General features: G+C 60.9%; 1 protein-coding gene across 1 annotated transcript; it reads left to right on the forward strand.

The window, feature by feature from the left end:
- The first annotated feature begins 248 nt into the window (after nt 1-248).
- Nucleotides 249-13,367, forward strand: YJU2 (YJU2 splicing factor homolog). The gene is made up of 8 exons (XM_047850140.1): nt 249-351; nt 2,142-2,242; nt 3,943-4,087; nt 5,989-6,123; nt 8,153-8,334; nt 9,516-9,639; nt 12,028-12,172; nt 12,329-13,367. Exons 1-8 carry the CDS (start codon nt 328-330, stop codon nt 12,439-12,441), a joined length of 969 nt encoding a protein of 322 aa, XP_047706096.1. The 5' UTR covers nt 249-327; the 3' UTR covers nt 12,442-13,367.
- The last annotated feature ends 956 nt before the right edge of the window (nt 13,368-14,323 follow it).

Here is a 14,323-nt window from a genome sequence, read left to right on the forward strand (position 1 = left end):
GCAGCGGCCACGGCGCGTCACGACCGAATATTTAGGAGCTCCTGGTCACCTCTAGGGGGCGGAGCGCCTGCCTTGAACTTCCAATCAGCCGGCTCCCGGAGCTTTTGTTGCCAACTACCGAGGTTGCAACCCGGAAGAAGGGATAGCCGGAGTCGGGTCTTGACAGGCGGGGATCTGAGCCAATGAAAAGGGAACCTGCGTATGCTCCAACCAATAATAGAATGAAGGAAGTGACGTCAGCGGAAATACGAGGGACGGTTAAGGAAGTTCGGCGAACACCGAGCCTAAGCGGTCCTCTGGCCCTTGTGGGAGGAGTAGGAGGCAAAGATGTCGGAGCGAAAAGTTTTAAACGTAAGTATTTGGTGACTGGGGCTTTCTACCCGAGAGGGGACATCTCGGAGCTCCGGCCTAGGTGGGCTTTCTGTACTTTCCTATTGGAACCTTTTTCTTTTCTCCAACGATCTTCCGCAGGGCGTGGCTTTCAGACACCTCCCAATCACCTTCCGTGAGGGGTGGGCCTTCGCGGTGTTTGGGGGCGGAGCTTAGGCTATTTACCAGGTCACGTCCTCTGATTGGATGTTCCGAAGGGAATTAGCCAATCATTTCCCCTGGAGGGGGGCGTTCGCCTTGAAGAGTATCGGTGTTTTCCCCACGCCACGCCCCAGGGCCGTGGCTCCCGGAAGCCCCGCCCACATACGGGTCTGGCTTTGCTCAGCCCTCCCGTTCTGCTGGTGGGGGAGCCTCCTAACTGTATTGTGAAACGGGGACTTTTGTGAGGTGGAGGGGGGCTCAGAAGTCAGGATGCGGCTTCTGGAAAAGAGAGCTCTTGAATTCCGAGTTCCTGTCCCCACCCCCCACCCCTCAGGAATGTCAGGGGGTGAGCTCCCCAGCCCGGGGGCGGGGGGGTAAGTCCAGGATGTCAGGCCAAGAGCCCAGATCTGCAGGGTCGGTTTGATGCTCCTTCCTGCAGCTCAGCGCTCTAATCTTTTAAACATTCATGTTAGGAATGCACCCCAGCTCCGTCGCAGTCCAGTTCAGGTGCTGGACTTCGTGTCCCTGAAAGTCCTTCCATCCTGAGGATCCAACTGGGAACCGTTTCTCTAATTTACTGGTGGATAGTTCTGTGCGCTGGCCGTTGCGCTAGCGGCACGCACATCGCATCAAGGAGGTGGCGGGTTATGTCCATTCAGATGAGAATGAGACCCAGAGAGAGGGGTGATAGCCACGGGGTGGGGGAGTCCAACCCAGGTCCCTGGATCCGTAACCTATGCACCACTGTACCACTGTTACCCCCAGAGTCCTGTCCCCGCAGGGACTCAGTTTCCTCCTCTGTGAAATGGGTACGTCGCACCCCGTCTCCTAGAGTCTTTGCAAGGATTCTGTGGGACTTGGCAGGTAAAGTGCTCCACGTGGCATCTGGCGCCTAGTAGGTGCCCAGAACACAAGCTGCTGTGTTTTCTGATTGTCCGTTGAAGTTGTTTTTACAACCCCAAACTGCCTTCCCCGTACGCCCTGCCTCAGCCTCCCGTGCCGGAGTTAAGACAGCAGAACTGAGGCTGCTATCCTCAGAAAGTCTGGCTGGCGAGGGTGGACCTTGGCTGGCATCCGGGAACTTGAATCTCAGGCTGGTTCCCACTGTTCCCTGATGAGAATGGTTCCCTGGGCTCAAACTCTGTACGAGCAACGTGGTTTACGCTGCGCGTGGGCCCTCCAACTGGAGTCTAGAACGTCAGAACCTGCGAGGCCGTGGGGCCTGCGTGACCTTCCCTCAGCGAAAACCCTGGGCACTGGGTCCCCGTGAGCTTCCGTGGGAGACACCGTCTCACGTGTGTTGTCATATTTCATTACTGGGGTAATCAAGCACGTCCTGTGTGAGCCCGTTGGGAGAAGACCCTGGAACAGTGTGTCTAGTCTCCCCGGGCCGCCCCCCCCAACACACACACCCTGTTTCCTTTGCTGATTTCTCTCTGTGTCCTTTTGCCGTAACGAGTGGTTGTCATAAGTACGAGCGTACGCGGAGTCCTAGGAGCCGTCACTCGAAGTCATCAAACCCCAGGGCGGTCCTGGGGACCTGGGTCTGGCGGTCCCCAGAGCCCTTCCCTGTGGCTCAAACAGCTCCCTGGTGCTTTCACTTCCCACAGAAATACTACCCGCCCGACTTTGACCCGTCAAAGATCCCCAAGCTCAAGCTCCCCAAAGATCGGCAGTACGTGGTGAGGTTGATGGCTCCCTTCAACATGAGGTGAGTGCCCCGCCCCCCGTGCGCCTCTTCATGTGCCCCCCCACGTGACATCCCAGTGAGTACGTGACTCGACCAGCCGTCACCTTCCTCAAAGTTCAGGATTAACCCCCCTGGATCTTGATCACTGGTAGTTAAGTGTATTAAGCGGAGATGGGGCCCTGGGTACTAATTCACCTCCTCACAACAGCCACGCTCCTTCATACCCCAGGACCTTTGCACGGGCTGTTCCTTCTGCCTGGAACCCTCTTCCTTCTTCTCTCACGTGGCTGGTGCTTCTTCACGCTTCAGGTCTTGGCTTAAATCTCACCCCCTCAGGGACGCGTGGCTGGCTCAGTCCGTAGAGCATGCGACTGTTGATCTCAGGGTTGTGAGTTTGAGCCCCACATTGGGTGTCGAGAATAACAAAAAAATAATAAGTAGCTTAAAAATATGAATATTAAAAAAGCAAGAAATCTTTGGGGCACACGGGTGGCTCAGTCGGTTAAGCATCTGACTTCGGCTCAGGGTATGATTTCAGGGTTCGTGACTTCACGCCCCGTGTCGGGTGAGCTCGATCCCCACTTGGGGTGAGCCCTGCTTCTCTCTCTCTCTGCTCCTTGCTCACTTACGCCCTCCCTCTCTCAAAAAATTAATCATTTACTTATTTTAATTAAATCTTAAAAAAAAAATCTCACCTCCTCGGAGAGGCCCTCCTGCCCCCCCCATCTGACCCCTTCCGTGATCCCCTCTCCCTCACGGTCCCCAGATCTTGCCCTCTGCCCTGCTTCCCAGCGACCGCCTCCCCAATGCTGAGTCCTACAGATTTTCACGTTTCCGCACGTAGAAGTTAGATATCCCGACCATCACAGACCCCTGGTTGAGTGAAATTCAGCGTTTATGTATTGTTAGTCTGTTTCTCGCTCTCCTTCGTTCATTCGTTTTGTTTTTAATTCAACAATCACTCTGGGTGCCTGCTGTGTGCCAGGGCCCAGGCTGGGCCCCAGGGATGCTGCGGGGAAGGAGACCGGCAGAGCCCCTGGCCCGCGGAGCCCACAGTCAGAAGGGGTGGAGATAATAACCCAGTGTTCGGGCACATTCACGCCCGGTGTACATGGGATGACGTGTGAATCAGGCATGAGGGAGGGTGACTGAGTAGGTGGCAGGAAGGGAGGCTGCTTGGCTGATGTGGTCAGGGACACGTCAGAAGACACGCCAGCAGGGCTGGGGTCTGAAAGGTGAAGGGTGTCCTGGGTTCTGAAGTGCAGGGCAGAGGCCCGGAGGCGGCCCGAGCTGGGGGTATTTGTAGGAACCGTCAGGAGGCCGGGGTGCTGCGCCTGGGGAGCACGGGGCCTGGGTGAGGGCAGGCTGGCGGGAGCTTCCGTGTGGCTCCTGTGGCTTCCCTCCTGGTGGCTCCGAACCTTGTGGAGGCTAGGCTGCCCCGTGAGCGCCAGCCAGGCTTCTGGGAGCGGGTGACCGGCGCGTCTCAGAGCGCCTGGATCGTCCGGGTGCTTCCCCAGAAGGGGACCCTGGGAACCAAGACCCAGGCAGGTAGGAGGAAGAACGGGCAAGACGGGGGGCATCTGAGGCAGGCTGCCGTGGGAGGGAGGGAGCTCCCCGTCCCTGGAGGTATGCAAGCAGCCATCCGCCAGAATGCCCGAGCATCCGACCGCAGGAACCTGGGTACCGCGATGGCACAAGGCCCCCTCTGTCCCGCCCCACAGGTGTAAGACGTGCGGGGAATACATCTACAAGGGCAAGAAATTCAACGCGCGCAAGGAGACGGTGCAGAATGAGGCCTACCTGGGCCTGCCCATCTTCCGCTTCTATATCAAGTGCACGCGGTGCCTGGCAGAGATCACCTTCAAGGTAGACGCCAGCCGGGCTGGCCCTGCCCCCTCGCGGGCTCCCGGCCCGTCCTCTCCCCCCAGGGGGCCCCCCTTTCACTTCATCCCCAGGAAACGGAGGCATTTTGGGGGGTTGTTCACGGCAGCATCGTTCGTAGGGGCAGAAACGCAGAAGCCACCCACATGTACAGTAAGGAGGGACTCGGTGACCATGCGGTGAGGAGTGGCGCGGCCGGTAACCATCACGACTGTGCCAGGCTTTGGGGAGAGGACGAGGAGAGCCTCCCGCGCTCTCTTCACGCCCTTACGTACTGTCTTCTCCCCATACGTTCTTCCCTTTGGGTTTAATGACCAAGATTTGGGCAAAAATGAAGAAAAGCGACATTGAAAGAATTACATATTTTGATGACTTTGTACTAAAAAATATTTTTTTTAACCTTTATTTTTGAGAGAGGGAGAGAGAGAGAGAGAAAGAGACAGAATATGAGCAGGGGAGGGGCAGACAGGGAGGGAGACACAGAATCCAAAGCAGGCTCCAGGGGAGAGGCAGAGAAAGGGAATCCCAAGCAGGGCCCACCCCCACCCCCAGCGCTGACGTCGCGGAGCCGGATGCGGGGCTCCCACCCACGCACGCGCTGTGAGATCACGACCCCCACCGACATCAAGAGTCGGACGCTCGACTGGCCGAGCCACGCAGGCGCCCCAGTATGAGTTTGTTTCAAGACCAGAGGCACTGTGGCAAAATGTTAGAAACCGGGCTTCCTGGTGGAGAATTTCAGGCGATTGCGTAGCGAGGGGGACGTGGAGGGCGGGCGCGTCCCCGTGTGAGGTAGACACAGCTCAGACGGGAGTACAGGCCCCGCACCCGCAGATCGGGTCCCCTCCTCTGCCCGGCCGGGCCCCGTGCGTGGAAACGGTCGCTCGGAGGTTTCTTGTACGGCGTCCAGGAGAAGTGCTGCGCGCGCACGCGCGGAGCGATCACCCTCTACCCGGCCCTCTTTGGTTTAGCGCTGCGGCGCTTATTTGGGATACTGGGAGACACCCAGGAGCGGCCTGGCCGGCCCAGCGCGTCCCGTCTGCCCCGCACCAGCTTCCCCGCCCGGCAGCGCCCCCCGCTTCCCCGGGCCTCCGTCGCAGTCGGAAGCCAACAGATTTCGGGACGCCATGTAGATTTCCGCGTTTTCCCCAATGCCACCTTTCCAGCGCGGGGGTCTCGTCCAGGAGCCCAGCTTACATCTCCTCCCTCTCTCCGTTTTATAAATGCGGGCAGGTGCACGCTGTGCACGGACGCGATATGTGATTTAGAATTGTGAAAGGCGCGCGCACACACAGCAGATACATACGTGTGCGCGCACATGCACACAGCAGACAGGAAGACAGGCTGCGCGCAAAGACCCAGAGACTCGTATTTGCAACCGTGTGCAGGGCGGCAGGGGGGCAGAGGGCGGGTAGAGAGAGGTGTGAAGGTCCAGGCTACAGAATTTGGCACTTTTGGCAAAGGGGACAGGAGCTCTAGAAAGCACCAAACGAGCCGAGTGTTAAGGAAGGGAGGGGCGCCCGAGCGGCTCAGCCGGTTAAGCGTCCGACGTCGGCTCAGGTCATGATCTCAGGGTTCGTGAGTTCAAACCCCGCGTCGTCGGTCTCTGTGTTGACAGCTCGGAGCCTGGAGCCTGCTTGGGATTCTCTCTCTCTCCCTCTTTCTCCTCCTCCTCTAGTTTTCTCTCTCTCTCCCAAAATAAACTAACTAGCTCAATAAGTAAATAAACTTTTTAAAAAAAGGAAACAAAAGAAAAGAACAGGCTGGAGAAGGAGTGAAGCATGACAGAAGGTGTCCCGGGATGCGGGCTGGCAGGATCTCTTGACGCCCAAGGACACAGGACTGACGTCTGTCCTCCCCCCCCCCCAACTCCCCCCGCCTTACAGACAGACCCAGAGAACACCGACTACAGCATGGAGCACGGGGCCACCCGGAACTTCCAGGCGGAGAAGCTCCTGGAGGAGGAGGAGAAGCGGGTGCAGAAGGAGCGGGAAGACGAGGAGCTGAACAACCCCATGAAGGTAGAGCCCCCGGGCCGCGGCCCTCCAGGTCGCCCCCGCCACCCCCTCCCTGCCGCTCGCGCACCCTGCGCGGTCCCGGGGCTGCGTGTACGGGACCCGACTCCTGGGATCCGGTTGTTCGATTGGCTGCCAGTCACCCTCAGGGAAGAGAGCTCGTCCAGGGCCTGCCCTGCCGCCCGAGCCCCCTGATCTGGGTCCGGAGCACTTGGGCCACGTGTGGGAGCAAGCCCGGGGCGGGGGCCACCTGGCGGGCAGCAGTGGGCGGCCCCCAGGAGCTGGGAGCAGCCCCCCGTCCAACAGCCAGTAAGACAGCGGGGCCCTCAGTCCCTCGGCCGCAAGGAACCGATTCCGCCAGCGGCCTGAGCGAGCTCAGAAGAGCAGCCTGGGCCCCCGATGAGACCACTGGGCCTTGCCGTCAGCCTGGTGAAACCCCGCCGGAGAACCCAGCCGGGCCGCGCGGCACCGGCCTCCTGGCCCACGCTAGCGGGCAGACGGGGAGATTCGTGCTGTTTTAAGCCACTGAGCTGGTGGCAGATGGTCATGCAGCCAGAAGAAGGTGGCACAGGGAGGCAGGAGGTCGGACTGGAGAACACAAGGCGCTGTGTTCGCGCAGGAGGCTCCTATGACCGCGGGCCGTGGAGCCCAGAAGCGTGGGAGGCACCGTTCTCTTGAATGTTCGCTGGCTGTGTGGCCTTGGGCAAGGCACTTGGCCTCCCTGTGCCTTGTGTTGTCTTTCTCAGAGAAAAGAGAGCATCTGTGCCCCTTCCGATCTCTCCAACCCGCATGATGCCGACTATTCCTGCGCCCCTCTGCCAGGTTTCTGAGCTGCTGCGGGGGACCTGAGGCGACGGGTTCAGCAGGGTGGCGGGGGCGGGGAGGCAGGCTCTGCAGGGGCTGCCGTGTGCCCGGAGCTGCCTGCGTGGTCGCGTCCATCCTTGTCCAGCCACACTGGCCCCGGGGGTTACAGCCTAGCGAGCTGCCCCCAAACTGCAACTTTACCTAAGAAACATCTGTGATCCTACAGTTTCTGAGGGTCAGGAGCCCCAGGGAGCTGAGCCGGGGTGGGGGGCTCTGGCCCGGGGTGTCTCATGAAGTCCCGGTCAAGCCACATCTTCTGAAGGCTCGACCGAGACCAGAGGGGCTGTTTCCATGCTGGCGCCCTCAGGGAGCTGGCAGGGGCCTCCGTCCCTGCCACGCGGGCCCCTCCACTGCACTGCCCGAGCCCCCCCCCCCCCCCCGACACTGAGCACCCGCACAACGCAGCACCGCCCTCCCCAAAGCGAGGGATCCAGAAAAGTGGGAAAGGAGCCGCTCTCAGAGCGACAGGCCATCATTCCGTCATGCTCTGCTCCCTAGGAGCGGGTCACGGAGTCCGGCCCACACTCGCGGGAAGGGAATTCAGGCTCTGCTCTTTCAAGGGAGGAACCTCGAAGAATCGGGGGATATACTTTGAAACCCCCAGGACCGCCACTTCCCAAAGGCTCAGCACAGGGTCACGCGGCCAGGAAGCGGCCAAGGGCGGGCCCCACACCCGGCTGTGCCCGGCTCCCTGTCTGGGAGACGTGGCTGGCCTTGCCCCTCCGAGCCTCGACATAAACGAAGCTATCGCAAGGATTAAGTGACCTTCCGTTTGGAAACATCTCAGCCCGGCACACAACAGTGGCTCAGGGTGTCTGTTTTTAACCTTTTTTGTAACTATTTTTTTAAGTGGGCTCCGTGCCCAGCACAGGGGTTCAGGTCCCGACCCTGACATCCAGCCGCCCGCCCCACTGACTGGGCCGGCCGGGCGCCCCTCCTCTTCGCTGTATATCATTTCATGCTGGAGCCAGGCTGGCAGCCGAGGCCGACTGGCCCCACCACTGACCAGCCATGCCCGGGCCTCAGTGTTCGGAGCTGTGAGATGGGTGCAGCTCGGGCAGGAGGCCCCCGAGCGGGCGCTGTGGATGGAGGCGGGGTGGGGGTCTCTCCCTGGCGGGTGCCGAGCCCCACGGCCCCAGCAGCTGCACACAGCCCGTGTCGTGCCCGCCAGGTGCTGGAGAACCGAACCAAGGACTCCAAGCTGGAAATGGAGGTGCTGGAGAACCTGCAGGAGCTCAAGGACCTGAACCAGCGGCAGGCGCACGTGGACTTTGAGGCCATGCTGCGGCAGCACCGCCTGTCCGAGGAGGAGAGGCAGAAGCGGGAGCAGGAGGAGGACGAAAGGGAGACCGCGTGAGTCGGCCGGGCGGGGCCGGGCGGGGGCCAGGGTGCTCTGACCCACCTCCGGCTCTCCCTCTGCCTGGAACACCCCCCTTCCAGGTCTTCCCGGGATCCCTCAAGGGCCACCTTCTCCGGGAGGCTTCTCCCCCCCCCCCCCCCCCCCCCCGTGTCTCACTTTCTCAGGGCATCTGTCCCCAAGGCCCCGCCCAGGTTTGGTGATCTGCCAGGAGGAGCCTCAGGCCCGGCCTGCTGTGTTCACACTTTGTGCACGGCACCTACCACCCTGGAGCCTTCTCGCTGACTCACCGTCTCCCGGTTAATGGCCTCCCTCCCTCCCGCCTCCAGCATCTGAGGTGGCTGGGTGTCTGCATTCGCAGGGCTTGGGACAGGGGCACGGAGTAGGTCCCCGTGGCGTGGGCAGGTCGGCAATACGGTGATCCGCAGTGAGAAGGGTGTATGTTTATTCGACACTTGCTGAGTGCCGGGCACCGGTTTGAGGTCGTTCTGATCGTTCTGGCAGTCGAAGGACTGCGGCGTGGGGCGCTCCAGGCGCGGTCCCGACCGAGTCACCCGGCCAGGGTTCGGGTTCAGGTGGCTGGTGCCATCGGCCAAGCACTTAACCACTCGCTGCCCTCAGTGGACAGAGATTTTTTTTTTTAATTTTTTTTTTTCAACGTTTATTTATTTTTGGGACAGAGAGAGACAGAGCATGAATGGGGGAGGGGCAGAGAGAGAGGGAGACACAGAATCGGAAACAGGCTCCAGGCTCCGAGCCATCAGCCCAGAGCCCGACGCGGGGCTCGAACCCGCGGACCGCAAGATCGTGACCTGGCTGAAGTCGGACGCTTAACCGACTGCGCCACCCAGGCGCCCTGAGATTTTTTTTTTTAATGTGTATTTATTTTGAGAGACAGAGGGAGCACAAGCAGGGGAGGGGCAGAGAGAGGGAGAGAGCGAATCCCAAGCAGGCTCCATACTCAGTGCCGAGCCCAACGCGGGGCTCGATCTCACCGAGATCACGACCTGAGCCGAGAACAAGAGCCGGATGCTCAACACACTGAGCCACGCGGCACCCCCAGAGAAGGTTGTTTTTAAGGCATTTGTGTGCCCCCACCCCGCCTCCGGCACTCACCGATGTCAGGAGGGGCAGCGCGCCCCGGCGGGACATCCCAGGCACACGTGCCGTCCCACAGGGCCCTGGTGGAGGAAGCCCGGAAACGAAGGCTGTTGGAGGACTCGGATTCAGAAGAGGACGCTGCTCCTCCTGCCCCGCCGCGCCTGGCCCCGCGGCCCAACCCCACCGCCATCCTGGAGGAGGTGAGTGCACGCCCGGACCTCCGCATGTTCTCGGGTTAATCTGAGAGGGTGAGCCAGGGGTCGGCCTTACCTGGTCTCCAAAGGCCAGACCGCGTGTGTCGTAAGGGCTCAAGTCCGCCGTCGCAGCCCCAAACAGCCCTGGATCTTGCGGGAATGAGTGGCCGTGGTCACGTGCCGGTAAAACTTCACGGTCAAGACGGGCTCTGCTTTACCGGCCGCTGCTTCAGCCGCTGAAACAAGCGAGACCCTCAAAGGTGGAGACCTAAGAACACCGATGTTTGCCTGTCAGCCCCTCGAAGTTCATTGGCTGGACTAATCTCCTGGCCTCACGGAGCTGCAGAGAGCCCGGGAACTGCGGCCTGTAGGCGGCCCGTGCTGGCGAAGGAGGGGAGAGAAGGGTGTGGCAGGTGGACTTTGCACCACAGCTGTCTTATCTGCCAAGGTCAAGGCCACTCTTTTTTTTTTTTTTTAATGTTTATTTATTCTTGAGAGACAAGAGACAGCGCGTGAGCAGGGGAGGGGCAGAGAGAGAGGGAGACACAGAATCGGAAGCAGGTTCCAGGCTCCGAGCCGTCCGCGCAGAGCCCGACGCGGGGCTCGAACTCACGAACCGTGAGATCGTGACCTGAGCCAAAGTTGGACGTTTAACCGACTGAGCCGCCCAGGCGCCCCTAGGCCACTCTGGTCTGTTAACTGAAGAAGGGGGTTAATGAGGGAAATCGTTTATTTTCATTTAAACGTATCCATGGTCCAGGTTACTAGATTGCAAGCCCCGCCAGTGGATAGGACCCCAGGTAACAAGGGTTTCAACTGCACAGGGGTTACTTTTCTCTCCAGTGACAGTTGTGCACAGCCATCCGGGCAGGGAAGGTGGCCCCACAGCACGGGGCCCAGGCACCTGCCTTCTTCCTGGTTCTGCTGTCGGCGGGGGTGGGGGGGGTGCCCTCATTGCATGGTGTCTCAGTGCCACCTTCACATCCTGGCCGGAGAGGAGAGGGGCGGGCAGGGGAGGGGGACGTTCAGGGCGGCTGCACCCTGGGTTCTGCACATCCTGCTGCTCACATCCCATTGGTCAGAGCCGAGTCACCTGACCACATCCTGCTGCAAAGGAGGATGGGAAAGGTAGTCTTTCCGTGGGGTAGCCATGCTCCCGCTGAGTTGCCCCTGACTGTCAGCAGAGAGAATGGCTCTGGAGGTCGTGCCCTGTCATCCGTTAATCTTTGAAGGCTTCATTGATGTCCCGTCACCCCCAGCCCCGTCACAGGTGTCTCGTTCACGCCTAGTGTGACAACCGACTTTCCTTTTGCACAATATGCCTCCGTCAAGATTTCCCAAACCTTCACCGAGACCCTTAGCGGAAGCTCATCTGTCCGTCCCTGTGTTCTTGGTTCAGTTTAGGGGCAGTGAGCGCGGCTGGCAGGGACGGGTTTCGAACGAGTGCTCACAAGCGCCGGCCTGCTGTGGGGGCCGCGTGAGACCGTTCAGTGATGCCGGGTCAGAAAGCTGCTCTGTCCCCCGCTGGGCCGCGTCTGTCCTGGTCGGTCGCCGCTCTCGGGGCCCCGGGCAGCACGCAGATGGCAACAGGGCTGCCCGAGGGCCCCTTCGCATCTCTGCCTGTAGCTCCTCCTCCTCGCTCTGTCGTCAGCCCGGGTCCCCTCTCTGAGGAGACCTGTCCCCACCGCCCTGTCAGCAGCGGCTGCCGTTCCCTCCACTGTCGCACCACGCTGATGTCCTTCTGTCAAGACGGGTGTTGTCCTGGCGACCTACTCTTGTCCCTCCTCCGTCCTCCCTCAGATGGTGGGCCCCGCGAGGGCAGCTCCAGCGCCAGGCTCAGACAGGACCTCCTGATCCAGGGGACTCGTTTCTCTGTTTCAACATAACTGACAAAAGGGGTTCCTCCCGGTACGATTGAGGAGCTGGATGTGAGGCTGGCTGAGCCCCTTTCTGCCTTCCCCTAACTGGTCCCGAAAGTGGGTGCCTCCGTTTCCCCTCTTTGCATCAAACATATTGATAGAGCATCTTCCTGCCAAGAATTACGTGTGGCACTGTGGACCCAGTTGTGAACAGGACCGGAACCCACAGCATGGATGGATGGGGGGGGATACGTAATGAGGCAGTAAAGGGTGAAAGGGTGCTGGGGGCGTGGAAATACAGCACTCACTTGAGCTTGAACTGTGGAGAAAGGTTTCCCAGAGGAGCCAGTACTTGGGTGGGTCTTGAAGGGTGAGTAGGAGTTCGCCAAATGCATTAGAGGAAAAGGGGCATGGCAGGTGGAGGGAACGGAGTGAGTAAAGGCATGGAGGTGAGAAGGTGTGTGACTTAGGATGTGCCGGAGAAGGGGGGATCTGGGACAGCTCACCCACTCGTGTCCCCTCCGCTTACCCCCAGGCTCCAAAAGCCAAGAGGAAGGCGGAGAGCTGGGAACGGAGCGTCGGCACCCTTGGCAACAGGCCCCCGCTGTCAGGCCTAGTCGTGGTGAAGAAAACAGACCCGGGTCGCAGCACCAGGCAGGGCCAGGCGTCACCCACCCCCGGTAGGTGCTCCAGGGTCCCGGGATCGGAGCGCGGCGCCTCAGAGGGCCGCCAGGTGGCAGCAGCGCCCCCAGTGCTGCTGCCGCCGCGCTCTGGGAACCCGCGGAGGGGGGCGAGGGAGGGGCGCCCCCTACCAGGAGCTCTCGCCTCTCTCCCAGGCCCCAGGAAGAGCGGGAAGGCGGCTGACCCTGCACCCTGGACGCCCGGCACCTCCTCCCTGAGCCAGCTGGGAGCATATTCGGACAGCGAGGACAGCAGCGGCAGCAGCTGAGACCCCTGCCCAGGCCCTTCTCCGGGTCAAGGTCACGTGTCCATAGTCAGCTGCTGGTCGGCAGGAGGCCTTGGCACCAACCAGGACCATGAGCGGACAAACACAAATGTCCTCAGAGGCTGGTCGGGCCAGCGAGGGCTTCCACCCCCGGACTCGGTTTCTCCCCTGTCCCCCCACCTACCAGCCTTCAGGGACCTCGATGTCCCTGGCTCACGCTGCCACCCTCCTGGCCCTCCTTCCGGGGCTGTGGCATCCCTGGAACAGCCCTGGCTTCCAGCAGACTTTTGTGGTACTCCCCGGCCTCCCTTGGATGGCAGGGAGGGGTGGGCGGTGTTTGGGGCCCGCCCCCGTTGGCCCCGCCCACGCGCTAGCTCCGCCCCCTCCTGCCACGAAACCTGCAAACCAGTGTAAGGAAGCTGCCGCCTGGCCTGGGCACTTCCGCCGCGGGAGCACACGTGGCCAGCGTGGGCGCCTGGCTCTCAGAAGCTATGAGTCGATCGGGGTTTGTTGATCGGCCTGAGTTTGGGGATGATTTGTTATGTAGCACTAGATAGCTGACATGGTCACGTGACTAGTAAACCTGGTTCCAAAGCTCACGTTCTTTCAAGGCTGCCGGCTGTCAACTCTGGTGTAATTCTCTTCCACTTCAGCCTCGTCTGGTCGAAGGTCCTGTGTTCCCACCAGGTTCCTTCACAACCTGACACCCCCCCCTCCCCCGTCTCTCCTGCCGCTCCTCCCGGGGTCGCTGACGTCAGCCCTCCTCCCACTCATTCACTCGGCATTTGATAATGAGGCTTTGTGCTTCTGGCTGTTTGCGAGATGAAAAGCCCCCACTTTTTCTTTTAATTAAAAAAATTCTTCTAATGTTTACTTTTGAGAGAGAGGGAGAGAACACGAGCGGTGGAGGGGCAGAGAGAGAGACACACACACACACACACACACACAGAACCCCAAGCAGGCTCTGAGCTGTCCGCCCAGAGCCAGACACGGGGTTCGAACCCACAAACCGTGAGATCACCACCGCGGGAGCCACCCAGGCGCCCGGAAAAGCCCCCGCTTTGGGGGTCTGCTTTCTGCTTTCCTACAATGGTTTCTGTGCTTTAGTGTGACTTGAGGTGAACTGGGACCCAGCCAGGGCTTCCGATCAGGACCCGGGGGCCTCCGCTGTGAAGACCGGGCCGGGGGTGGGCGGGAGCCTGCTCACCCGCGCCTGGCGAGAAGGCGCGCCGCTCCCAGTTCCACCCGCCGCCGCCACGTCGCGTCTGTGGCTTGAACTCGGCCGTGGCTGGAGCATTTACACCCCGGAAGTCCACGCGTGCTGGGAAGCTGCACACCCCCGCCAGAGGCCGGCTGCGAGGCGCTTACTAGCACACCACTGCCTGCTTTCCCCACACTCCGCGACGCCCGTGACGCCCGCGACGTGCCTGTTCAGACCAGCGGTGAGAGTAAACCGTCCAGCCGGAAGAGGGCAGGAGGCTGGGCCTCTCTGGTTCGCTCCGATTCCTCCTTGCAGACGTCCCCGTTCTGGGGCCACCCTACTTGTAGCCACATACACGTGCCATCGGCTACCAGGGTTAAGAGTATCGACTCCATCCTACCGCCTACGTTAGCGAGCTACGGTCGGTGGGCCAAACGCGGCCCACAGCCTAGTTTTGTAAATAAAGTGTTATTGACACGTAACATGGCTGCTTCGCTCTGCAGTGGCCGAGTTGCGTAGGGAGGACAGGGACTCTGACCCGCAAAGCCACCAGGTCAGCCCACCCCTGCCTGGGTCACCCAGCTCTGCACTTCCTGCTCTGCTCCCCCAGCCTCCACGGGAGGGTGGCCGGGACCCCTCCACACCCCGATCTCCAGGCTCACGCTGTGCCCGCGGCCCTGCTGC

The sequence above is a fragment of the Prionailurus viverrinus genome, chromosome A2 (assembly GCF_022837055.1).
Source record: "Prionailurus viverrinus isolate Anna chromosome A2, UM_Priviv_1.0, whole genome shotgun sequence".
Taxonomy (NCBI): domain Eukaryota; kingdom Metazoa; phylum Chordata; class Mammalia; order Carnivora; family Felidae; genus Prionailurus; species Prionailurus viverrinus.